Source organism: Bombus terrestris, chromosome 5, assembly GCF_910591885.1.
Source record: "Bombus terrestris chromosome 5, iyBomTerr1.2, whole genome shotgun sequence".
Classification (NCBI taxonomy): domain Eukaryota; kingdom Metazoa; phylum Arthropoda; class Insecta; order Hymenoptera; family Apidae; genus Bombus; species Bombus terrestris.
Window position 1 is genome coordinate 1,682,133 of NC_063273.1, and position 21,320 is coordinate 1,703,452.

General features: G+C 30.5%; 8 protein-coding genes across 20 annotated transcripts; 3 read left to right on the forward strand and 5 right to left on the reverse strand.

The window, feature by feature from the left end:
• Positions 1-536: 536 nt before the first annotated feature.
• On the reverse strand, positions 537-2,766 carry LOC100648822 (RRP15-like protein). 3 transcript variants are annotated; one of them, XM_048406064.1, is made up of 5 exons: positions 2,631-2,766; positions 1,979-2,122; positions 1,195-1,630; positions 903-1,119; positions 537-817 (listed from the first exon to the last, which is right to left on the reverse strand). In XM_048406064.1, the coding sequence occupies exons 3-5, from the start codon at positions 1,581-1,583 to the stop codon at positions 692-694; spliced, it is 732 nt and encodes a 243-aa protein (XP_048262021.1). In that variant the 5' UTR covers positions 1,584-1,630; positions 1,979-2,122; positions 2,631-2,766; the 3' UTR covers positions 537-691. The 3 variants fall into 3 exon arrangements, with proteins under 3 accessions (XP_048262021.1, XP_048262020.1, XP_003395796.3); XM_048406063.1 differs by lacking the exon at positions 2,631-2,766 and adding an exon at positions 2,447-2,593; XM_003395748.4 differs by lacking the exons at positions 1,979-2,122; positions 2,631-2,766 and adding an exon at positions 2,447-2,572.
• Positions 2,628-7,258, forward strand: LOC100648709 (ADP-ribosylation factor-binding protein GGA3). Of its 2 annotated transcripts, none has more exons than XM_048406045.1 (11): positions 2,628-2,757; positions 3,247-3,407; positions 3,733-3,966; positions 4,055-4,228; positions 4,300-4,519; positions 4,714-5,046; positions 5,185-5,320; positions 5,479-5,768; positions 5,942-6,108; positions 6,228-6,338; positions 6,416-7,258. In XM_048406045.1, the coding sequence occupies exons 1-11, from the start codon at positions 2,721-2,723 to the stop codon at positions 6,506-6,508; spliced, it is 1,956 nt and encodes a 651-aa protein (XP_048262002.1). In that variant the 5' UTR covers positions 2,628-2,720; the 3' UTR covers positions 6,509-7,258. The 2 variants fall into 2 exon arrangements, with proteins under 2 accessions (XP_048262002.1, XP_003395795.1); XM_003395747.4 differs by lacking the exon at positions 2,628-2,757 and adding an exon at positions 2,964-3,105.
• On the reverse strand, positions 6,965-9,086 carry LOC100648246 (target of rapamycin complex subunit lst8). The gene is made up of 7 exons (XM_003395743.4): positions 8,490-9,086; positions 8,257-8,409; positions 8,073-8,134; positions 7,800-7,950; positions 7,485-7,687; positions 7,252-7,394; positions 6,965-7,173 (listed from the first exon to the last, which is right to left on the reverse strand). Exons 1-7 carry the CDS (start codon positions 8,613-8,615, stop codon positions 7,049-7,051), a joined length of 963 nt encoding a protein of 320 aa, XP_003395791.1. The 5' UTR covers positions 8,616-9,086; the 3' UTR covers positions 6,965-7,048.
• Positions 9,087-9,806: 720 nt separating this feature from the next.
• LOC100648474 (SAP30-binding protein) lies at positions 9,807-13,113 on the reverse strand. 8 transcript variants are annotated; one of them, XR_007224151.1, is made up of 3 exons: positions 12,975-13,113; positions 11,816-11,936; positions 11,599-11,742 (listed from the first exon to the last, which is right to left on the reverse strand). XR_007224151.1 is itself a non-coding variant. In XM_048406057.1 (2 exons), exon 2 carries the CDS (start codon positions 11,754-11,756, stop codon positions 10,764-10,766), a length of 993 nt encoding a protein of 330 aa, XP_048262014.1. In that variant the 5' UTR covers positions 11,757-11,936; positions 12,975-13,113; the 3' UTR covers positions 9,807-10,763. The 8 variants fall into 8 exon arrangements, 4 of the variants coding, with proteins under 4 accessions (XP_048262014.1, XP_012164320.1, XP_048262013.1 ...); XR_007224152.1 differs by lacking the exon at positions 12,975-13,113 and adding an exon at positions 12,482-12,719; XR_007224150.1 differs by lacking the exon at positions 12,975-13,113 and adding an exon at positions 12,258-12,719.
• LOC100648131 (serine--tRNA ligase, cytoplasmic) lies at positions 12,862-15,681 on the forward strand. 3 transcript variants are annotated; one of them, XM_048406047.1, is made up of 7 exons: positions 12,862-12,883; positions 13,375-13,413; positions 13,575-14,020; positions 14,100-14,384; positions 14,458-14,679; positions 14,755-15,011; positions 15,132-15,681. In XM_048406047.1, the coding sequence occupies exons 3-7, from the start codon at positions 13,760-13,762 to the stop codon at positions 15,394-15,396; spliced, it is 1,290 nt and encodes a 429-aa protein (XP_048262004.1). In that variant the 5' UTR covers positions 12,862-12,883; positions 13,375-13,413; positions 13,575-13,759; the 3' UTR covers positions 15,397-15,681. The 3 variants fall into 3 exon arrangements, with proteins under 3 accessions (XP_048262004.1, XP_048262003.1, XP_012164324.3); XM_048406046.1 differs by having other exon boundaries at positions 12,866-12,883; positions 13,375-13,459; XM_012308934.3 differs by lacking the exon at positions 12,862-12,883 and having other exon boundaries at positions 13,396-14,020.
• On the reverse strand, positions 14,684-16,624 carry LOC100648595 (dnaJ homolog subfamily C member 17). The gene has a single exon (XM_003395746.4). The coding sequence runs from the start codon at positions 16,574-16,576 to the stop codon at positions 15,701-15,703; it is 876 nt and encodes a 291-aa protein (XP_003395794.1). The 5' UTR covers positions 16,577-16,624; the 3' UTR covers positions 14,684-15,700.
• Positions 16,625-17,523: 899 nt separating this feature from the next.
• Positions 17,524-19,765, forward strand: LOC100651520 (2-oxoisovalerate dehydrogenase subunit alpha, mitochondrial). Its single transcript, XM_003395352.4, has 8 exons — positions 17,524-17,704; positions 17,777-17,986; positions 18,076-18,271; positions 18,346-18,507; positions 18,660-18,804; positions 18,891-19,094; positions 19,187-19,450; positions 19,552-19,765. Exons 1-8 carry the CDS (start codon positions 17,642-17,644, stop codon positions 19,622-19,624), a joined length of 1,317 nt encoding a protein of 438 aa, XP_003395400.4. The 5' UTR covers positions 17,524-17,641; the 3' UTR covers positions 19,625-19,765.
• Positions 19,673-20,785, reverse strand: LOC105665772 (39S ribosomal protein L17, mitochondrial). Its single transcript, XM_012308935.3, has 3 exons — positions 20,254-20,785; positions 19,977-20,187; positions 19,673-19,893 (listed from the first exon to the last, which is right to left on the reverse strand). The coding sequence occupies exons 1-3, from the start codon at positions 20,449-20,451 to the stop codon at positions 19,760-19,762; spliced, it is 543 nt and encodes a 180-aa protein (XP_012164325.2). The 5' UTR covers positions 20,452-20,785; the 3' UTR covers positions 19,673-19,759.
• Between the last annotated feature and the right edge of the window lie 535 nt (positions 20,786-21,320).

Consider the following 21,320-nt stretch of genomic DNA (forward strand, 5'->3'; position numbering starts at 1 on the left):
ACTTAGATGCAAGAAGCTCATAATTTATATTTTTACGTGTCACGAAAAAACAATGAATATAGAATACATAAAAGTAAGACGTGTATAGAATAACTGTTGGACACATGTCCTATGTACAGGTCCTATGTACAGATTATGTATATGTAAATCTATCTCCTGAATTGAGTTTGAACTTACTACTCTAAAAGAATTGTGGAATAAATGCATAAGATGTACACTGTTATTTTACAAAAATATACTACGTGGCACTATTGTCCACGCACACATACTCACACACATGTGGTATTTATATGACATAAACAAGATACAATGAAAATTGATTTTACATAGAGTCATATATGCGTTATAAATATACACTAAGTTACATGAAAATTATACACTGAACACATTATTACCGTTGTTGCATAGATAAAAAAGATATTAAATTAAAGCTACTAATGAAATAAAGTATTTAATAAAAAATTGAAACTTTGTTTTCAATCCATATTTTTTTCTAAATATATAGGTAATAGAAAAAGAATAGGAAACCAAAAATGTTAAAATAAAGGTAAAATTTTACTCGTAATAATTTAATTAAAGGATACTCTTTAATCGTCACCATGAATCGACGAGTGATAGTAGCATACCTTTAAATTAATTTTGTACGAATCATTTCTCACATATGCATCGATATTTAATATTTTTTTACGATTTAATTTTCACTATCTACGTCTTCAGGGGCCGAAGAATCTTCATCTACATCTTCCCGATCCCAATCCTTCAATTTCGTTCCCATTACAAAATCTTCTCTCAGCACATTCCAAATTTCTTTCTCCTTCTGTATGAGATATACATATATTATCGTTTTTTCAACATTAAATATTGGCTAACAATAATAACACTTGTCTAAGATATACCTTTACCTTCTTTTTATGCTTTCCATTTTCTTGCGTTTCATTTTTTACATCATTATCTACTGGTATACTTTTACTTCCTCCCATAAGAACATCCAAGAATACAGTCTTATCAATATTTTTCAATACTTGATCGCGTTTTCTTTCTAACGGTCCAGCTTCTGATAATTTTTTGTTAATTTCACCTTGCTGTTGTTTAACTGCATTGAATAGTTGTACTACACCTCTAGAATAAACAATGATTATTTATTTAAAATAAACAAAAAAATTACATCCTCTATCCTTAGAATAATTAAATTACTTTGTAGCAATCTTTTGTAATGTCCTTTCACGCTCTCTGTCCGTTATGCTTGGTTTTACTCTAATACCTAAATTTTTTTCTTTCTTCCTTTCTTTTATTTGTGGTTCTTTTACATTAGCGTCTCCTTCTTCTAATTTCTCTGTCTTTGTTTCCCTTTTCTCTTCCTCAATTTCAAATGACAACTTTTCTTTATCTTTTTCATCTTTCACATCGCATAACCTTTTTGCTTTTGATAAAACTATTGTCTTCCTACGTTTTGGCTTTTTTGTCTGTAGAATTTTTTGCATAGCATCTGCCCATCCGGGATTTCCACCAACTCCATTTTTTGCATCAGTAAGCTCATCATCTTCAAATTCTTCTTCTCCTATATGCATTTTTATATGTTTCATTTTTATAGATCTTCTGCTTGGCCTTCCTAGTTCCACTGCTTCAGAGTCTAAGGAATAATCATCACTACTGCTTTTATCATCATTACAACATTTTTCTTATTTCATTGCAATAATATTTATGAAATATACATATCAAGTAAAATAAAAAATATTTTTACAAAATTGACACGAACAAGAATCTTTAATAATTTCTTGAAACTACAAATATTAGATTAAACATGATAGGTTATGTAAGAAGAGAATCAGAATTTAAATAAATCCTACATATAATCTTGTGAGTTTCTCAATGATTTTCTCATGTTTGCCTTATTATCTAACACGACTATTATTAATTAAGAAGAAAAAACCATACATTAATATATTTGATTAAAGTCAATATTAACCCACGATCGTACCTTATGATTAAGAAACCAAGGAGAATATTCAAATAGAATTAATCTCGATTAATTCCTTATGTTCTAAACTTTCATTTGAGCTCTCCCCGAAATTAAAAAATTCTCCCTAGGAGCCGAAAAATTTGGATTTTTTAATTTTAACACCTGTCAATTGGACATAATAAAATATATATTATATTATGTATATTTCAGACGTAGATATTTCAAAATTAAGTGATGATAACGATATAATTATTAAGATAACTGAATTTGTTTTTTCATGCTATACAAAAATATCGGAAAATAAATATAAGGTTCTATTTGAAAGAATATTGATGACCTTGAAATCCTGTAAAAAAGAAATGATCATGAGAGAAAACTATTTATATATATTATATATGGTTCCTAAAATAATGTAACTTCGTCCTGACAAATTTTTCCATACAACGATACAACAAATAAGGTAAATATTTAAGTAATCTCATTTACCTGGACCACCCTGTACATGCATATTAATCGAGGGCCAATCAACCATTTTATTACTCACGAATACGATGAAACTCTATGTATGATGAAACTGTATTGAATATTTATGAAGAATTTGTAATGTTATATTTTATTTTAATTATTATAGGTCTTCCCTATTTTTTCTACCGTGCAAGTACGTACGTACTGGATAACAAGATTCGAGAGTTCTCGGTTAAAATGTCTTTTCGTTTTCGATATTGCGTGCAACGAAGCAACATTTATTAAAGCGCCTCTCATGTCAGTTTTAGAAGAACTACGAATAGAATTCCACGGTGAATTATACTTTACACTGCGAACAGCTGTTTGTCTCTAAGACTTCTCTAGACTTAATGAAATACTATTTTTTTTTTTTTAATATTTTGACGTAACTATAGCAGAAAAACCAAAATATAATAAGATAATAATTGTAAATGTGGAATCTCTCTTATCAAGAAATATTATATTTAATTTTAAGAGTATTGTTGTTTGCGAGGAAAAGCTCAAAATGGTATCTTTCAAATCTTTGTTCGTATTATCTATCAAATAAACACATGTAACCTAAAACGCGTGAATTTAAAGAAATTTAAAGGAAATTATAGAAATGGATGTTGTTGTTACAACAAGTTTAGAAGCCCTGATACGTAAGTTAAAATTTATTTATTGTCTAGAAATGTCTATAGTAGCAAAAACTGTCCATTTTATAGATATCCAGTTGTGGTTAATTTATTAAATATATCATTTTCTCTTCTTTTATTTTTTCCTTCTTTCTTATCTTTTTATAGAAAGGGTAACAAATCCCCAAAATCAAAAACCTGATATAGCTGCAACCGAAGCATTCTGTGTGATGCTCACCAAAGAAGCAGAAGGTATTCAAATTGGCACTAAATTATTAGCACTGCGTATTCAATCATCTAACGAGACTGAAGCACTTCAAGCTCTTGCTGTAAGTTTCTTTGTCATATTTCATGTTTCTGTTGCATAACAAATTCAGATGTAAAATTATTTCATTTCATATTATTTTATTCATTTAAAGTTATTCTAAGGAAAAACTGTATATATGTATGCATATATGTATACATATAGGAAGTAAAAGTCATTTTATTTTTATTATTTTATTTGATTTATTGTTTATTGTTTAGTATTTGATACGTTTTGAATATAAATTCAAATTAAAAGATAATCTCTAATAATAAACCAACATACATATTGCACAAGTATAAGTTTTATCATTCTTATATGTTGTTTTTGGTTTTTAATTACTTTTACAGTTACTAGATACATGTATGAATAGATGTGGGCCATCTTTTCACGCAGAAGTTGGTAAATTTCGTTTTCTAAATGAAATGATTCGTTTAGTTTCACCAAAGTACCTAGGTGGTAAAACGCCAGCCGTGGTGCGCCAAAAAGTATTACAGTTGTTACATACATGGACAAAGGAGTATCCAAAAGAATTAAAAATTAAAGAAGCCTATGAAATGTTAAAAAAACAGGGTGTTATAGAAGTGAGTTCCATATATTATTTTTGACAGAGAGTTTAGTCTCCTTTTTTTCAATCTTTTCTTAAGATGTGGAAATTGTACATGTATTCAGGATGATTCCGTGTCTTTAAATAATACTCAAGAGGAAGGATTGAAAGCATTGAAAACTAAGAATACGATATTTGATGATGAAGAGAAATCTAAATTGCTGCAGAAATTACTGCAAAGTAAAAATCCTGATGATTTACAAGCTGCAAATAGATTAATTAAAACTATGGTGAGAGAGGTAAGTGTAATATGTATTTGAAAAATTGTAAAATAGTAGTTTTGCAAAATATATCAACTACTATTTTATAGGATGAAAGAAGAGTACAATTAAATTCACGTAGGATAATGGAGCTAGAATCTGTTCATAACAATGCAAAATTATTATCAGAAATGTTAGATTCATATAACTGTAATGAAACTAGTACAGAAGATCTTGAATTAATGAAAGAATTATATCAGGCTTGTGAACGATTAAAACCAATTGTGCTCAGATTGGCAAATGAAACCCAAGATAACGAAGGAATGCTTAGTAAGTATCTTATCAAAATTCGTTTAAAGAAATTTAACGAATACGAGAATTACTTTCTTTGTCTATTAAAAAATCATTTCTTCATTCAACTTTTACTAATATCAGGTTAATAACTTGAGCATAAAATGTAAAAATTTACATTATAATTATTAGTAGGAATTTTAAAGCCATATCATGTTTAAATAATCTAATAGGTGATGTACTTGCTGCAAGTGATGAATTGGAACAAGTATTTGAGAAGTACACTGCTATTATAGTTCATGGTAAATGTGTGAAGCCTAAGACAGACTCCGATATCAGTCCGTATTTATTAGACTTATCTTCTCCAATGGAGAATGTTCCTCTTAAAAGTGACGGTGTAAACGCAATGACCACAAATCATCAGTCAGATATGGAAGTTTTAGGAGATATCTTCAGTTCATTAGGGAAGTCTGAAGATTCAGAAATCTCTTCGGTTTCTGATGCAAATCTCTTAATGATCGAATCAGTCATGCAGCCAATCAATGTCTTACCTAAAAATAAGAAAGGTCCGTGAATGTAAAATATCTGACACATATGCTCTATCGATTGAATAACGCTGATATATTGAAAAAATCGAGCGTTTTTAATAATGAATTTGATCGATTAAATAAACGAACAAATGGTGAGTAACGTTCCATTTTCAGATGAATTAATCAACACATCTGAAAAGAAAATTGACAGTAAAGCAAAAGCACTGGAGGAATTGAACGAATTGGGAGAATCTTTGCTTAAACAAAGCTTATCAGGCATAGTATCGAATTCACGTGTAAAGTTAGGAAGGTTGGTAAAACGTACTTATTATACTTTTTAATTAGTTCCATTATATACAATTTTTTATGGCGTTTAGTAGTAAACAAACTACAAAAAATAGTAAACAAAGTATAAATCGTCCACCAAATATCAAACCTTTCAAACGTTTCAACGACCTTCCCTCGTAGCGGCAGTTCTTCACATTTTCCTAATTTGTCGGATACTACAAGTGTAAAGAACGAAAAACTGTCTGATATTCATCTTAAGTCAAGCGATAACATTCCATCTCATGGTGATACAAATCCTCAAACCATCGAATCTAATGCAAATGAGAAGATAGAAACGAACCGATGTAACAATCGGTCAAGTGTATGGGATGCTGCTTCAATAATACCATCGACGGAAAACTCAGTTAGTCCTGAACCAGAGATTAAACCATTGACAGACATTAACATTAGCCTTCAAGATATTAAACCAGGTAAATCGTTGTTTCTTGTTCTTTTGTATCTATTGATATTATCATAAAAATACATTATATCTTTGCCTAAAGACAGAGTACGATGATATATCTCTTATTCAATGTCCGATATTTAATGAGATATGTTAGTAACGTTTAAAATAAAATTGTTCGTTTTATTGTTTATTCTATAGGTATTAATCCGCCTATGACGGTAATCGAAGAGAAGAATGGTATATCTGTTGTGCTTCATTTTGCTCGAGATAATCCAAGACAAGATGTGTTTGTCGTAGTGATTACGACAATGAGTAAGAATTTGAAGCCACTTACTAATTACTTGTTTCAAGCAGTGGTGCCAAAAGTATGTTTTTAATATTCATTTAATTACTTTTCGTCGTTGTTATTGTTCATACAACTAGCAAATCATTACAATTAATTAAATTGCTAACATTTGAAACTGAAAATATTCTTCCTTTTTAGAAATGTAAATGTAGACTACAGCCACCTTCTGGAACAGGATTGCCTGGTCATAATCCATTCTTGCCTCCATCAGCAATTACTCAAATCATGCTAATTGCAAATCCTACCAAGGTAAAATAATGAAAATATTTCTTTTGTATTTAAAATATTTACTGACGTTTTCTAACTTGATATAATCTGTTTTGTAGGAAACGGTATCATTAAAGTTCATGTTAAGTTATACAATGGACAATGAAACTTTCACAGAAATGGGTGAAGTAGAAAAGTTGCCTTTCATTTAAAGTACTTAAAGTATAATTACGAAGAGTAAACTCATAAAAATGCAGGTTCCAATAGCTAAAAGGAGAATAATATATATATATATATTATATATATTAACACATATTATATATATAATATGTACACACGCGCGCGCGCACACACACATACACACACAACAAACAAAATTTTCCAAAATTGGAATCATGAGAAAGTAATTTTCTCTTATGCTTTATTTCTTGGATTATAATTACAATTTTATCTTCATTATCATACTTATTATTATATTTAAAGATAAAATTAATGTTACGTAGTTACTTAAAAGTAATGTTGTGATTTATGTATACGCTTGAAAATGTGCTAATTTTAAGATCAGAAGATGGAAGTGGACACATTGGAAAATCGTACATGATAAAATCGAAATAACTATAATTGAAAAATAGGGTAAAGAGAAGGCACAAATAAAAGAAACAACAAAACACGAAAATTAGATAGTTTAATATAAACTATAAGTTAAAACGACATTCCTCCTATTCAAAAATTTAAACAAATGTACTGCTCGTTTAGGAAACGGAAAGTACTTCATCACGAAATGCAAGAGCAGTAACTGCTTTTTGGTGACCCTGATATTCTCGTTCTACTACTCCTGTTGATACATTCCATAATCTTGCAACACCATCGGACGAAGCTAAATCAAGTCAAATGTTGAAATTAAATCCAAAAAAAACGTGATAACAAAAGAATAAAAAAGAAAGTATGTTATTACCAGTAAATATGTATTGTGAATCTGCACTAAATGCAGCATCCCAGACCCATCGTTTTGCCTCATGTTGAAGTACTTGTACTTCCGAGAAATCTGTAGTTTTCCAAACTCGAGCAGTCTGATCAGCAGATGTAGTCACTAAAAGTCTGATCAAAAGAGACCAAGAGTTACAATAAATAATACATAATTTTATATGATTTTATTATCATATTATGTATTTAATGAAATATACTTACGTAGAATCGGGGCTAAATTTGCATCGAAGTGCGTAACGTTTGTGTGCTGAAAGTTTGTGACGAGGATTAAGACGGGTAGGTTCATCGCCTACACCCCCGGTAAGTGTCCAAATATAACAGTGGCCTTTGTTGTTCACTGCTGCCATATATGTACCATCTTGATCAATCGCAACGTCTTGCACAGACGCTTCAGCTTCTGGTATCTTCATGTACGAAGAGAAATTATTTAAATAAATAAGCGTGGAATTAAAATCAACCAAAATCGGCATGTTGCCATTACTAATAAAACAAATTATTTTCTACACTTTTTCGTACCAATTGTTCGTTATGATCCGAACGTAAATCCCACAAATGTATAACACCGCTTTGATCACCAACAATAAGTTCTGCTTGATTCGGATGCAGACAAACACAGTTTACAGGAGCTGACACTTGAAATATGCGTTGGCATTGAAAGCTACTTGACCTGTAACATTTTTGTTATTCTTTTTATTATTATTATCATCATTATTATTACTTACTTATTATTTTCAAATTTTTTTTTGTAGCAAACAATTAACATGATATCTAAATCCTATTTGTATTTGCCTGAGATCCCAAATCCGTGCTGAACAGTCTTCACCACCAGTATACATCCATTTCCCTTCTTCCTAAATATAATAATCTATATTAATAATTTTAGAATAAATGTTATTACATTACTATAAGAATAACCTTACGAAATTCCAAATTTGTATATCATTGATACCAGCAGAATATAATGATAAAATACCTGGAAACCTAAACCTGTAATATTCTTTGACACTCCTTCATAATTAATAATTGGATTTGGATTGTTCGAAACCAAGTCATACATCCTTATATGTTGATATCCGGCAGCAGCTATTAGATATTTATCTGGAGTTATGTCTAAAGCATTGACTTGCTAAAAATAGCAAAGTATTAGAAGAAACAAATTTTAGACAAAATATACACGTGATATTTCCATAAATATCAGAAGATTACCGAATCTGTGTGTTCTGCAGTTCGTTGGCAAACTCCTGTGTGAGGTTGCCATATTTTGATAGTATGATCATAACCACCCGTTACAAGAATAACTTGCTCATTACTGTTAGTACCATCCACAGTCATTTGATAAAATGTAGAAATGATTAAAACTGGATCTCAATATTTTATAATTTTCTAGTAAGATTTCATATATCACAGAAAAACGCACACGTCTCTTTGTTTTCTTCTACTTGTATCACTGCATGTTCAATTATATACAATTTATAGCTTATCCTTGGCTGTCTCAAAATACGTTAATTATAAATGAATAGTTATTCAATAAAATATACTTCTGTTATGTCTTTGTCTTTTACTTTACACCTTCTGTTTTTCCTTCCGACCAGCAGATTTTGTTTGTATTACACAGCAGGTTATGTCATAAAGGGAGATTTTTCTTATTTATCAACAGCTAGTAATATCTCTGTGTTACCATTAATTTAACCCGTTCTCTTTTAAAGGTACAACGTACAACAAAGAGGCATTGTTTGATTTATTTGTATTTATTTTTATTTTTGTTTTTACAATAGAAACTTAAAAACTGAGCAAGTTTATAAACAGAAACCATAAATGCCACTCTTCCCAAATAATATCATTATCCATTATTTCATGCAACATATCTTTCAATGCAATTTAAAAACATGATGTGTAAAATTTACATCCATATCAATATATATATGTATACATATAAATGTAAAAAATATATTACATGATTATTATTATTATTATTATTATTACATTTTTCAAATATTTGTTATAAACAATAACACTGATATTTGATATTGAAAAATATTTACTTAAATTTATAAGTTGATCTTGAAATTCGTTAAAATTGAGACATGTATTAAATAAAAAATTTCAACGATTTATCGACGTTTTATCCAAAATTATATTACAATTATGATCGAACGGATAGACAATTAGTGAAAAACATATATACGTAGATAGATCGTAAAATACAGCATCGAATTACCACATTTGTATCCAATACTCATATTGTGTACATACGCGTTTCAATAGAGTTTAAAATAAAATGAAATTTAATTATATTTTATCAATATCTGATTATCTACTAATATCTATTATCTATTATCTTTGCGCATCTCGGCCAATTTGCATATACAAACGTTCGGACTATGAATACACGTATTCACATATTATATATACATATAATTTAACATCTGATCTGACCTACTTGACAACTATGAAAAGAAATTGACTGCATATAACTTTCATTGTGTTACTTTACTCGGGCACAGGACACTAAACATACAAATCTTTCTTATAAAAGTATCATTATAACCATTTATTTCGATTTACAAGAAACTAAGTCAATTCTAATTCTATTTGAAATTATTTGAATGAACTTGTTCGTTACAATTATCTTTACAAATAATAATTTTTTCACTATAATTTTAATTGAAAAAGATTCAATTGATTTCTAAATTTTTCGTTATAATGGCAACACATGTTACAATGTACATATTTTACACAGTATTTTGGTATTCGTCGATTAATAAAATAAAAATAGCTAAATGTTATAAATATATTCACAAAAAGAAAAGGAAATTCCTTTCATAATAAACGTTATCGTTGTATCTGTTTTTCTCCTATTACCTTTACATCTCCTATATACCTTTCTTTTAGTTCACTAAGTAAGACACCATTAACGTGGAAAATAATGTCACGAAAAAAGTATACATAAATATCAAAATTTATCTTAAATTAAAAATATTTTATAGAGGAAGAAAGCACAAAAAAAAACTCAATATAACGGTCGATCAATACCTTATTCCTCATTTCATTAATTTCAAAATCTTCTTTTTCTAAGAAACCTTTCTTTCTTAGTTTATATTATTTCTTCTCTCCTTCTCTTGCATAATTTTCTGTATATGTGATTGAAAGCTGTCGACTTGATGCATCCTTGTTGATAATCATTCTGACAAACGTCATACTAATGATATACTTCCAAAACAGTTTATCCCATAATATATAAAATGAAAGGTCGATTCGGTATCGTTCAACAAAACCAACAATTAAATTTAAGAAATCAATCTTATGGATAACATGTATGGCTATATGAATATATGATCGCATGTTATGCGAGTCTATATTATATTCACATTTATGCGAAATCCGCTGCAATTTCCTTTTCTATATGGAACAACATTAAATGAAGGATGAACTGTTGCTTTTTCGAAAAACGTAATATTTACAAATGATTTACAGGGTATGTTACAGTCTTTTCTTTGGTAAAGATCCAAAAGCAGATATTACCGTTGCTTTGGTGCCAGTTGCAGATGATGTTAAAGTGGTAAGAGTTGGTTGAGATAACAGCACAGTTGGCTTTATCGAGGCAGTAGCTCCAGTTGCAACTTGATCCCATTTACTTTTTCTTTTTTTAGCGTCATCTTCCGTTGTACTAGAACTATTGGGTCGCTTAGCTGTACCAGAAACAATTTCGATTTTTGTTTTCTCTTTCCTAGCCTTTTCGAGTTTATCCATTTTTGCCTTTTGAACTTTGGCGAGCTCCTCGTAATACGAATCTTTACCCCATTTAAATGGATCGAATCTATCAGGAGGATAATTAGTACCCAATTCATTGATGCTACAAAATTGAACGAGTTTTTCATAAATGGATGGATTTCTAAAATCCTTCCTTTGTTGTATAACTTTGTTCATATCCAAACCGCCGCTCTCCATTTTCCTAAAAAGTTTTGTTATTTTTTCCTGTAGTTCCACAGGACACTGTCCTGATGGCTCTGGTGGTATAACAACGCCATAGGGATCCACCTCGCTATCTGAAACTAACTGTTCTCCTTGACAAGAGGGAGAGCATTCCATAATCGAGGAGGGCCTTCCATTTTCAAAAGGCTGTCCATCGATTTGTGTTTGTACCACTCCCTCGTCATCGGAGACTATTGTATCATCAAAGTATGAAACCAATCTTTGCACCTTAGATGTCACATCTGTTACTAAGGTGGGTGCGTTCGACAAATCGTTACTAGACTTGCCACCGACGTTGGGTGCAACAACGGGACTATTTGAGGCTGATGTGCCAGATTTGGGACTGGTGAAAGCCTGGGGCTGACCGACTTGGGCATTATGCGGGGCGGCCCCCTGGGGAGTGTTCGAATTCTCCTGAAGGTCGTCTTCCACCCCGTCTTCGCCCTCCGAGTCGGTATAGGTGGCCGTGAGAGATGCCAGAGCAACACTTTGTACAGACATGGTTAGTTGGCTTTGAGTGTCCGCCGTACTACCAAGCAATATTTTGTGTTGGAACTCACCGGTGTAGCGTAGAGCTGTACGCCTTTTAGTTGTAGGGCATTTATGTATGTAAATATGCCTTATATATCAACATTAACTATGCCCTGATATTTCGTTGGAATGTTTGTTACTATATCAAATCTGAAACAAGAATTTCAAACATATAATTTATTACCCAATCATCAAATTATATTCTTGAGTCAATAATAGATTGTAATTCCTTATCTACTCATGGTAGATAGTTTCACCAAAGAAAGGATAATAAAAAAACGACGAGAGGGAACGGAAGAAGAGGAAGTGGAGAAGGAGGCAGAGGCGAAGGAGGTAGAAAAGGAAGTGAGAAAGTAACACCAATGTTTTGTACACGCAAACATGTTTGTCATGTGATATAAAACATGCTAAACTCAAATAGTTTTATCGATACTGTTTATAAATTATTTTTGTGCTTTATAAAAGATACACCTCGTATTTTAGATCCACCAATCAACTGACAAGCGCATCAGGTTATGTCATTAAAGATCTAAATTTCGTGCGATAGCCACAACCAACCTGACTATTTGAATCCACAATTTTTCTGCTTACACTATACCTGATTTACCACTCATTACGCTAAACTTACGACGTCTTATTTTTCAACTAATTAATGTTTCCCTTATGAAAAAAACTTGAACATTATCAATGCATACCGTCTTGTATTCTAACTTCAACCTTTTTTACGAATTTCGCTGGTGCGCATGCGCAAAATTAATAAAATACCTATACGTATTCCCAACGAATGGCTGAAGAAAACTTGAAACAAACATAATTGTGATCTCTGCTAGCTACTAGCTAAATACTTATTTTCTCTATTATCATTATAATGGTTTCCTTTTATTTCTCCTTCCTTTATTAAAATATACATTATAAAGTTAGGTTATCATCGCCAACTTTTATTACAGTCGTGCACAGTACCCGCTCACAATTCTTAGATCTTTCGTATTCTCAGTGATTACAAATGAATTACTTTTCTTTAAACCGATAATTAATAAAACATTAGCTATTAAGTACATCTTGTGATTATGAAAAATATCGATCAAAATTAGTTGATGGTATATTGTCCTTTTTTTCGATTGACATAGTAACAATTTTATTCCTTTACAACTATCATTTATTATATTAGAATAAAAAACGCTCGTATACCTGTTTTGTAGTTTATTGCTGAATTTGATAAATATTCAAAGAGCAGTAAATGTTATACATTGATGTAAGCTTATTATTTATTGCTATTCAACAAAATTATTCTCACACTTCTATACTTCTGTATTACACTTACATAGATACTCACTTATATATAGATATTTTTGTCTTTTCACTAAAAAGTAATAAATTTGTTTGGTGTAATTAAAAATTATCAAAATTTTGGATTCAGGCGACAAGAAAGGCAAGTTATTAAACGGTAAATTCTTACATAAAATGTAATTTGTGGCATACTATGAAAGATTATTTACATGTCTAAGTTTGGTACTCATTACACTTTATTTGAATACCTCTATGTGATCATACGCGTGCGTACATAACCAGTGTCGAATGTAAGTAACAGTTCCAGACGCTCCAGTACATCTACCGGTACAGTTCTCAAGTAAGCAGTGTAAGCCACGATTATAGTATAAATGTAGTGATCGTTGGTGAGTTGGAGGATCTTGTCTCCTTACTGACATATAGATATTCCACGTGTAATTAAATAGAAATTAAAAAAACGTTCTATAATTTCACCGCTACTAATCATGGTACTGGATTTAGATCTGTTTCGAAAGGATAAAGGGTTTGATCCAGATAAAGTGCGAGAAAATCAAAGGAAACGTTTTAAAGATGTAAATTTAGTTGACACGGTGATCGAAAAAGACAAAATTTGGCGTCAGCTGCGACACAGAGCTGATAACTTAAATAAATTAAAAAATGTATGCAGCAAAGAGATAGGAGAGAAAATGAAAAAAAAGGAAGCAGTGGACGGCGATGATACTGTCTCAAAGGATATTCTTGAAAACCTGGAAAATTTATTGCCTAATAGCCTGAAATCGTTAACAGTTGCACAGATCAAAACTGTTCGTGGTTCCATCGACGATGCTATTCGAACAAATGATAAAGATTTAGTCTTAACCGAATTGGAAAGAAACCGTGCACTCAAAGAAATAGGAAACATATTGCATGAGTCTGTACCAATTAGCAATGACGAGGAGGAAAATAAAGTATATAATTTAATGTGACAAATCTTCTACTTGTCGATACAAAACTATGGCTACAAAAAATTGCTGTTTTTATTTTTAGGTTGAAAGAACTTGTGGAGATTGTACACAGAAAAAGAAATATTCTCATGTTGATTTAATATACATGATAGATGGTATAGATGGAGAACGTGGCACTAATGTCTCAGGGGGACGTGGTTATTTTTTAACAGGACCAGCAGTTTTTCTGCAGCATGCATTAATTCAATTAGCTCTCAGGCAGTTACATGTAAAAGGTTACAAACCACTTTACACGCCATTCTTTATGCGTAAGGATGTTATGCAAGAAGTAGCACAATTATCTCAATTTGATGAAGAATTATACAAGGTATAAAATTAATAATTACACGTACAAATACATAAATACCAACTTGATCTTGATTAAAATTTTATTCATTTAGGTAATTGGTAAGGGTAGTGAACGCAATGACGATAAAGAAATTGAAGAAAAATATTTGATTGCTACATCTGAGCAACCGATAGCTGCGTTTCATAGAAACGAATGGATTCCTGAAAATATTTTACCAATTAAGTATGCAGGACTATCTACATGTTTTAGGCAAGAAGTTGGATCTCATGGACGTGATACTAGAGGCATTTTTAGGGTTCATCAATTCGAAAAAGTAATTGTAGTTTTAGTTTCATTTATTGTATGGAACATAACATGAATTTACATATTAGATATACATGGATGATAGGTAGAGCAATTCTGTTTAACATCACCATATGATGATAAATCTTGGCAAATGATGGAAGAAATGATTTCAAATGCAGAGGAATTTTATAAATCTTTGGAGATCCCTTATCGTATAGTAAATATAGTATCTGGTGCATTGAATAATGCTGCTTCAAAAAAACTTGACTTAGAAGCATGGTTTCCGGGATCAAGCGCTTTTCGCGAACTCGTCTCATGCAGCAACTGCTTAGATTATCAAGCAAGACGTTTACTGGTCAGGTAATAGGCGAAACATAATAAACTTGAATACTACAACATATTTTGTTATTATTATTATTATTATTGTTATTGTTATCATCGCATTTTTTGTAAGTAAAGTATCCTATTGATGTGTTTTAGATATGGTCAAACCAAGAAGATGAATGCTAATACAGATTACGTTCATATGTTAAATGCAACCATGTGTGCGGTTACTCGCGTTATATGTGCAATTTTGGAAGTACATCAAACAGATACTTCTGTGAAAGTACCAAAGGTTCTTGCACAGTTTATGCCAGCAGAATACGAGTATGAAATTCCGTTTGTTAAACCAGCACCTATCGATGAAACAGAAGTAAAGAAACAAAAAAAGCAAAAAGAACGAAAGGATGTCATCTGTACTTAAATAATTATAATAAATTTAGTTACAGTCTAAGTGCTATAAGTCTCAAATCCAATATGCTTATAAAATAGAATAATTATGTTACAATTGACAAATAAATTTCCCATAAATGTATTAGAATATCTGTAAAACTTTTGTGTATAAATTTTATTACTTATTTTAACGATATAGATATATACAATATGCTTCAATGGCTTTCAGTCCATATGTCATGTATCTATAATATAATTTTGCTATTCAGGTGCAAGTTGTAATAATTTGCATAATAAAAACTTAAGAACAGTATAATCAACATAAAAATATTTAATCAGGTGCTTTCCATCGTGCCCTGTTTTCCTATAGATCTTTTTCTTTCTTCAGCTTCCTTTAAATTATTCAATACAGAATGTTCAAATTGTTCAATATCAAACATACTTTGATTTACCATGTGCTTCGTAGAATTACCATCATTGTTAGCAGTTTCTGAGGCAAAAATGTTTGATTTTTCCTCTTTGTCCCATAACTTTTGAAGTTTAAGTGGATATTGAACTAAACCAATTTCATAGTTTAGAGCCATTTCAGCATCGCTTCTTTTTTGATACTCTACTAATGCTCTGCCTTCTCTTGTGGAGGAAATAACAAGAGCAATTATTTTCCCATACTTTGAGAAAATTCTATATAACGTATTATAGTCATATCCGCCATTGTTGGTCTGATTTTTATGAGACTTCCATTTCACTTTTAATCTATAAGAATCACTGTTAGTTTGTGATTCCTTGTAAACTGCTTTTGATTGTTTTTCAAAGTGTCTATTCATAAGTGCTATTTCTTCCTGTACTTGCTTTGATCCTTCTTTTCGCAATCGCTCTATTTCAGCCTGTAATTTCTCATTATCTGTATTCAAAGATTTTTCAGCAAATTCCCGTGCTTCCAAATCTTCTTTCAATTTTTTGCGATTTAAATCAAATTCTTTAGCACGTAATTTTTGTTGATACTTAGCATTAATAACTTTGTCATAAGCTGCACGAGCAGATGTATCAATAAGAATTTCCAAGGCTCGTGATAATTCATGAAATAATTCAGCTGCTTTTGGATTATCTGGATTTTTGTCAGGATGGCAATGCAGAGCTTTCTTACGATATGCTTTCTTAATTTCTTGAACAGAAGCTGTTCTTTCTATACCAATTAATTCATACAGATCCATCTTTTGTTTTTATATATGTTTATATATTAGACACTGTGTAGGCTTGATGCACACGAACGACGTGATCTCACTACGATATCCGAAGAGATCTTTTCCAAAGACGGTCTTCTAAACAAATTTGGATGGAAATTTGGATAAGTACCTGAAAACTGAAAGCATTAACGAAACCACGATCGTATACATAGGTCTGGAAACTCCAGTAGAGGGGTTATTGCTTTTAATATCGGGAGTTGTTATATCGTAACAGAGAGGAAATGAGAATACTGAGTCTGTAATTCTAATTGTTTTACAGTACAGGTGCTGCACCATGCGGTCAAATGCTGAGGAAAACGTTATCATATACGATAAGTTATAAGTTAGCATATACAAGAACCTATATATTTAAGCTTAAGGTTAGGAATCTACCCTGTTTGGTTGCATGCTAGCACATACAAGAACCTATTAAGTTCCGTGTTATCAGAACCTATTTCTCGTTTGTGGTATTATATATCACTTTCTTCGTATACGTAATGGATGGGCGGCCGTTGCGTTTTTCATCTTCCGGATTAAAATTACCAGTTTTAAACCTCCTAAACCAACTACGAACTGTCTGAATACTTGTAGTGTTCCCATACACGATGTAAATTCCAGTTGCGATATCACTGTTGCCTTTTTTAAAACAATACAGCGTTATAAGTCGGATATGCTTTTTTTTTATGCTTTAAGACTTCAATGCAAGCGAAATGTATTCTATGACAGTTAGAAGACGACTGAAGGTAAAAACCACAACATTTGATAGATTAGGTTTCATGTTTGCATAAACATTAGATACAGTAGCTACGTGCAGATAGCGAAAGACAACTTAATAATTGGGACAAAAGGAAATTTCCTCTTTGATACTAGTAGCATTAGCGCATATGAAGCACTAGTGTCTCTCTTTCCCCCTCCTCGCTAACCATGCGCACACGTGTACCTTGTACGCAACACTGTTACATAAATTTTAAAATGAAAACAAGATAATCGGTATTGCCAGTAACCACCGTGACAAAGACTTGAATATTACCAAATATAATTGTTCGTATAGCAATGATTAAAAAGATCTTTTTCAAATACGAGAAACGAATATATTTTAAAAATGCATTACAGCAGGTAAGTATAGAAAACATTAGAAATAGTACAAAAATAAAATTAAGTTTAATTTTTCCTGTTCCATGAATTTAGGTACAATTGGTACGACAGTACTGTACCAATAAAACTACTAATGCTAAAATTGGTTCCATTATTGGTACAAAAGACCCTTCTTTTTTAGGGATACAAACTACTTTTACTAATGAATTAAAGTTTATTGACAAACAATGTTACAATCCTATACCAACATTTAGAATTTTAAATTTATTACATAAACATGTACAATTACCAGAGGATCTCGAGGTTTGCATAACTAATGTTTATTAATGTTGCATGCAAATAATTCTTTCTTTTTAATTTCTCAATGATATTTTTTTCTTCTCTCATTTAAGTTAGATCAGGATACCATGATTAGAATATATGATAAAATGATTACTCTGAATATAATGGATAAAATCTTATACGAATCTCAACGACAAGGACGTATATCATTTTACATGACCAATATAGGAGAAGAGTCTACTCAAATTGGTTCTGCAGCTGCTATTACATTGGAGGATGTTATATATGCTCAATATCGAGAAGCAGGTATAGAATAAAATAGTGATGTATTTAATTAATAATTAGAATTACATATCATTTGTTATAAAATAATTTTATAGGTGTCTTGTTATGGCGTGGATATTCTATGATAGACTTTATGAATCAATGTTATGGTAACTGCAAAGATGTTTCAAAGGGAAAGCAAATGCCTATTCACTATGGATCAAAAAAATTGAACTTTCTTACTATTTCATCTCCTTTAGCAACACAATTACCTCAAGGTATTGTTGTTTCTTACTGTTTTAAGCTGTGGAATAATTTCTTTAAAATTCACAACATAAGTGTCTCATCATGATATGAGACATATATATATAGAGTTATTACTAAGATATAATTCTAATTATTCTAATACTGCCATTCTAATCATTTTTAGCTGTAGGTACAGCATATGCACTTAAACTATTTAAAAAGAATGCATGTGTAGTTTGTTACTTTGGTGAAGGAGCTGCTAGCGAAGGGGATGCTCATGCAGCCTTCAATTTTGCTGCAACTTTGGAGTGTCCAATCATTTTTATATGGTAAAGTTAACTGTTCATTATATGCAAAAATATGAAGGTGCGTTAAACATATATTTAAAAAACTGTTTCACATCATCTGTTTCTAGTCGTAATAATGGTTATGCAATCTCAACTCCTACTCGAGAACAGTTTAAAGGTGATGGGATTGCAGCAAGAGGACCAGCATATGGGATATCAACAATCCGTGTAGATGGTAATGATGTTCTTGCTATGTATTATGCAACGAAAGCTGCTCGCGAATTATGCATTAAAAAAGGAAAACCTTTTTTAATTGAAGCTATGACTTATCGGTATACAAAAGCATTATTCTTTTTCTGTACATATTAATTTTTTGAAACATTCTATGTTACATAGTTTCCCTTTTTCTTGACATATATTTCAGAATCGGTCACCATAGTACTTCCGATGATAGTACTGCATATCGATCAAGTGATGAAATAGAGTATTGGAATCATTATGCACCAATAACCAGGTATCAGAATTATCTGGAATCGATCGGTTTGTGGTGTGAACAACAAGATAAAGAATTAAAGAAACGCATAAAAAGTTCTGTTTTACTTGCTTTTGCGGAAGCAGAAAAGGAACTTAAACCATGCTGGAAAGAATTATTCGCGGACGTATATCACACAACACCAAAGCATATTAGGTTTGTTTGAAAACATTAAACTAATAACATTGTCCTTAAAAATATTTTATAAACGAATTTTTAAAATTTCTTTGATTATTAATGCATTTTTTTAATTTCAGTAAACAAATGCATTCTATGGAGGAACATCTTACGGAATTTCACAAACATTATCCATTGCACCTTTTTGAATGATAATAACAACAATAATCAATGTAATAAACAAATTCAACAAAATGATAATAGCAGGCTAAATCAATTGTATTTACTAATTTATATTGATATTGCATATTTTTTATATCATGTAATAATAAAACATTTGCATACACTCTAAAACTTTATGTTATCAGCTATTTCTTTATACTTTTCCATTCTGTACTCTTTTCTAGCTGCATCCAGTAATATATTGTGAATTAAATTATATTGATATGGATTGGATTGTTCTATAACTGGATATACATTCCCTGTAATTACAATTAATATTAATTAATTTCAGCTGTGACTTTCTTTAAATATGTAAATGAATAAAATTTGTTATAAAACACACCTTTCAATTCTAGAACAGCCCTTTTATATGCATAGCCCGGATATATACATGGTGCATTATGGAGCTTTGTAAATGAAGTTGTATAGTTTTCATATCTTGGTACAAGAACCTTAAAAAGTTTATGGATAAGTTGTTTTTCTATTATCCAAAACTTTGCAAGGTCCATTGTTTCTGTATGTTGAGGACCATGACGTATGGCTTCTGATATTAACTATAATAGAGACGAAATATTATAAAACATATAACGCGCATCGAGAACAGTTTACATGATACTCACTCGTTCAACGTAACCTCTTGTCTCATCTGCCCTTGCATAATTTAACTCAATCCTTTCATATTTAATTACAGCAGTTAATGTTTTTTTAATTTTTCGCAATCTTCCTTCTGGACCATCTATATTCTTTAATTTGCGTGGTTTTGATCCAACATTGTACCTTAACCTAGAAACTAACTTATCAATTTTCGCCTGATTCATTTTTACTATTTATATTGGATGGTAGTCTTTACTATTTATCCGTAATGTTTTTAAATTAATGTATTGTTTGTTGCTATAAAGGGTATTATACACTTTTTTGTAATTAATCTTATGAAATTTCTTTAATATCAAGGAATACTCTTTGTAATCTTTACATCACGTCGTGTTTCTGTTTTAATCCATCATACTACAGATTTTAATTAAATTTTATTTTATGAAAAGATGTGTTGAAATCAACTTAAAATTGACCAATATTTATCATCGATCGTCCTGTTGAATTTTAATATTGCCTTACATTATTAAATTTTTAGTTTTATCAATTTAATGATTTCAATATTATCGTATAATAGTATCATATAATAGATATCGTATCATTATAACAGAAAAGGAAACCTGGAAAAGGCAAACCTGAAAAATTATATATATAGTTATATAGCGCAATAATTTTTTAATAAAAGAATTTAATGATGAACAAATTTTATTACAATATTTAAATAATTCGATAAAACTAAAAAATTGCAAATAAATTATAAGTGAAAGCATAAGAATAGAGAGAACTTTCTAAAATACCGCTAATATTTATCTGCTGTTACTGATATATATATATATATATATATATATTGCATTGCATACATATATAAAATCAAAACAAAATTTAAAAATTGATTTCGTAGTATATAATAGCTATATGTATAAAAAATAAAATAAAATTATTATATATTTTTAAGATCCGAAACATATTAATGATTAAAATTAATAAGTTACATAGTTATGAATATGTTAGTAGAAAATTTGTATTGTTCTATTATTATATATTTAAACATATATATAGACTCAACATATTTTCTTGTTTTGTAAAATATCATAAC

What these genes read in the sequence shown, in the direction of transcription:
- LOC100648822 (XM_003395748.4), bottom strand. Translation starts at nt 2,492, where the DNA reads ATGGTTGATTGGCCCTCGATTAATATGCATGTACAGGGTGGTCCAG. An exon ending in TTACAAAAGATTGCTACAAA is followed by an intron (nt 1,120 to 1,194) that starts GTAATTTAATTA and finishes TGTTTATTCTAG; the next exon opens with AGGTGTAGTACAACTATTCA. An exon ending in ATGGAAAGCATAAAAAGAAG is followed by an intron (nt 818 to 902) that starts GTAAAGGTATAT and finishes TATCTCATACAG; the next exon opens with AAGGAGAAAGAAATTTGGAA.
- LOC100648709 (XM_003395747.4), top strand. Translation starts at nt 3,066, where the DNA reads ATGGATGTTGTTGTTACAACAAGTTTAGAAGCCCTGATAC. An exon ending in AAGTTTAGAAGCCCTGATAC is followed by an intron (nt 3,106 to 3,246) that starts GTAAGTTAAAAT and finishes ATCTTTTTATAG; the next exon opens with AAAGGGTAACAAATCCCCAA. An exon ending in AAGCACTTCAAGCTCTTGCT is followed by an intron (nt 3,408 to 3,732) that starts GTAAGTTTCTTT and finishes TTACTTTTACAG; the next exon opens with TTACTAGATACATGTATGAA.
- LOC100648246 (XM_003395743.4), bottom strand. Translation starts at nt 8,615, where the DNA reads ATGACTGTGGATGGTACTAACAGTAATGAGCAAGTTATTCTTGTAACG. An exon ending in TTACAGGTTTAGGTTTCCAG is followed by an intron (nt 8,135 to 8,256) that starts GTATTTTATCAT and finishes TATTATATTTAG; the next exon opens with GAAGAAGGGAAATGGATGTA. An exon ending in AAATTTAGCCCCGATTCTAC is followed by an intron (nt 7,395 to 7,484) that starts GTAAGTATATTT and finishes TCTTTTGATCAG; the next exon opens with ACTTTTAGTGACTACATCTG.
- LOC100648474 (XM_048406057.1), bottom strand. Translation starts at nt 11,756, where the DNA reads ATGTCTGTACAAAGTGTTGCTCTGGCATCTCTCACGGCCACCTATACC.
- LOC100648131 (XM_048406046.1), top strand. An exon ending in TATAAATGTAGTGATCGTTG is followed by an intron (nt 13,460 to 13,574) that starts GTGAGTTGGAGG and finishes TACTGGATTTAG; the next exon opens with ATCTGTTTCGAAAGGATAAA. An exon ending in GCAAGACGTTTACTGGTCAG is followed by an intron (nt 15,012 to 15,131) that starts GTAATAGGCGAA and finishes GATGTGTTTTAG; the next exon opens with ATATGGTCAAACCAAGAAGA.
- LOC100648595 (XM_003395746.4), bottom strand. Translation starts at nt 16,576, where the DNA reads ATGGATCTGTATGAATTAATTGGTATAGAAAGAACAGCTTCTGTTCAA.
- LOC100651520 (XM_003395352.4), top strand. Translation starts at nt 17,642, where the DNA reads ATGATTAAAAAGATCTTTTTCAAATACGAGAAACGAATATATTTTAAA. An exon ending in TGTCCAATCATTTTTATATG is followed by an intron (nt 18,805 to 18,890) that starts GTAAAGTTAACT and finishes ATCTGTTTCTAG; the next exon opens with TCGTAATAATGGTTATGCAA. An exon ending in ATTGAAGCTATGACTTATCG is followed by an intron (nt 19,095 to 19,186) that starts GTATACAAAAGC and finishes CATATATTTCAG; the next exon opens with AATCGGTCACCATAGTACTT.
- LOC105665772 (XM_012308935.3), bottom strand. Translation starts at nt 20,451, where the DNA reads ATGAATCAGGCGAAAATTGATAAGTTAGTTTCTAGGTTAAGGTACAAT. An exon ending in CAAGAGGTTACGTTGAACGA is followed by an intron (nt 20,188 to 20,253) that starts GTGAGTATCATG and finishes TCTCTATTATAG; the next exon opens with TTAATATCAGAAGCCATACG. An exon ending in GGCTGTTCTAGAATTGAAAG is followed by an intron (nt 19,894 to 19,976) that starts GTGTGTTTTATA and finishes TTGTAATTACAG; the next exon opens with GGAATGTATATCCAGTTATA.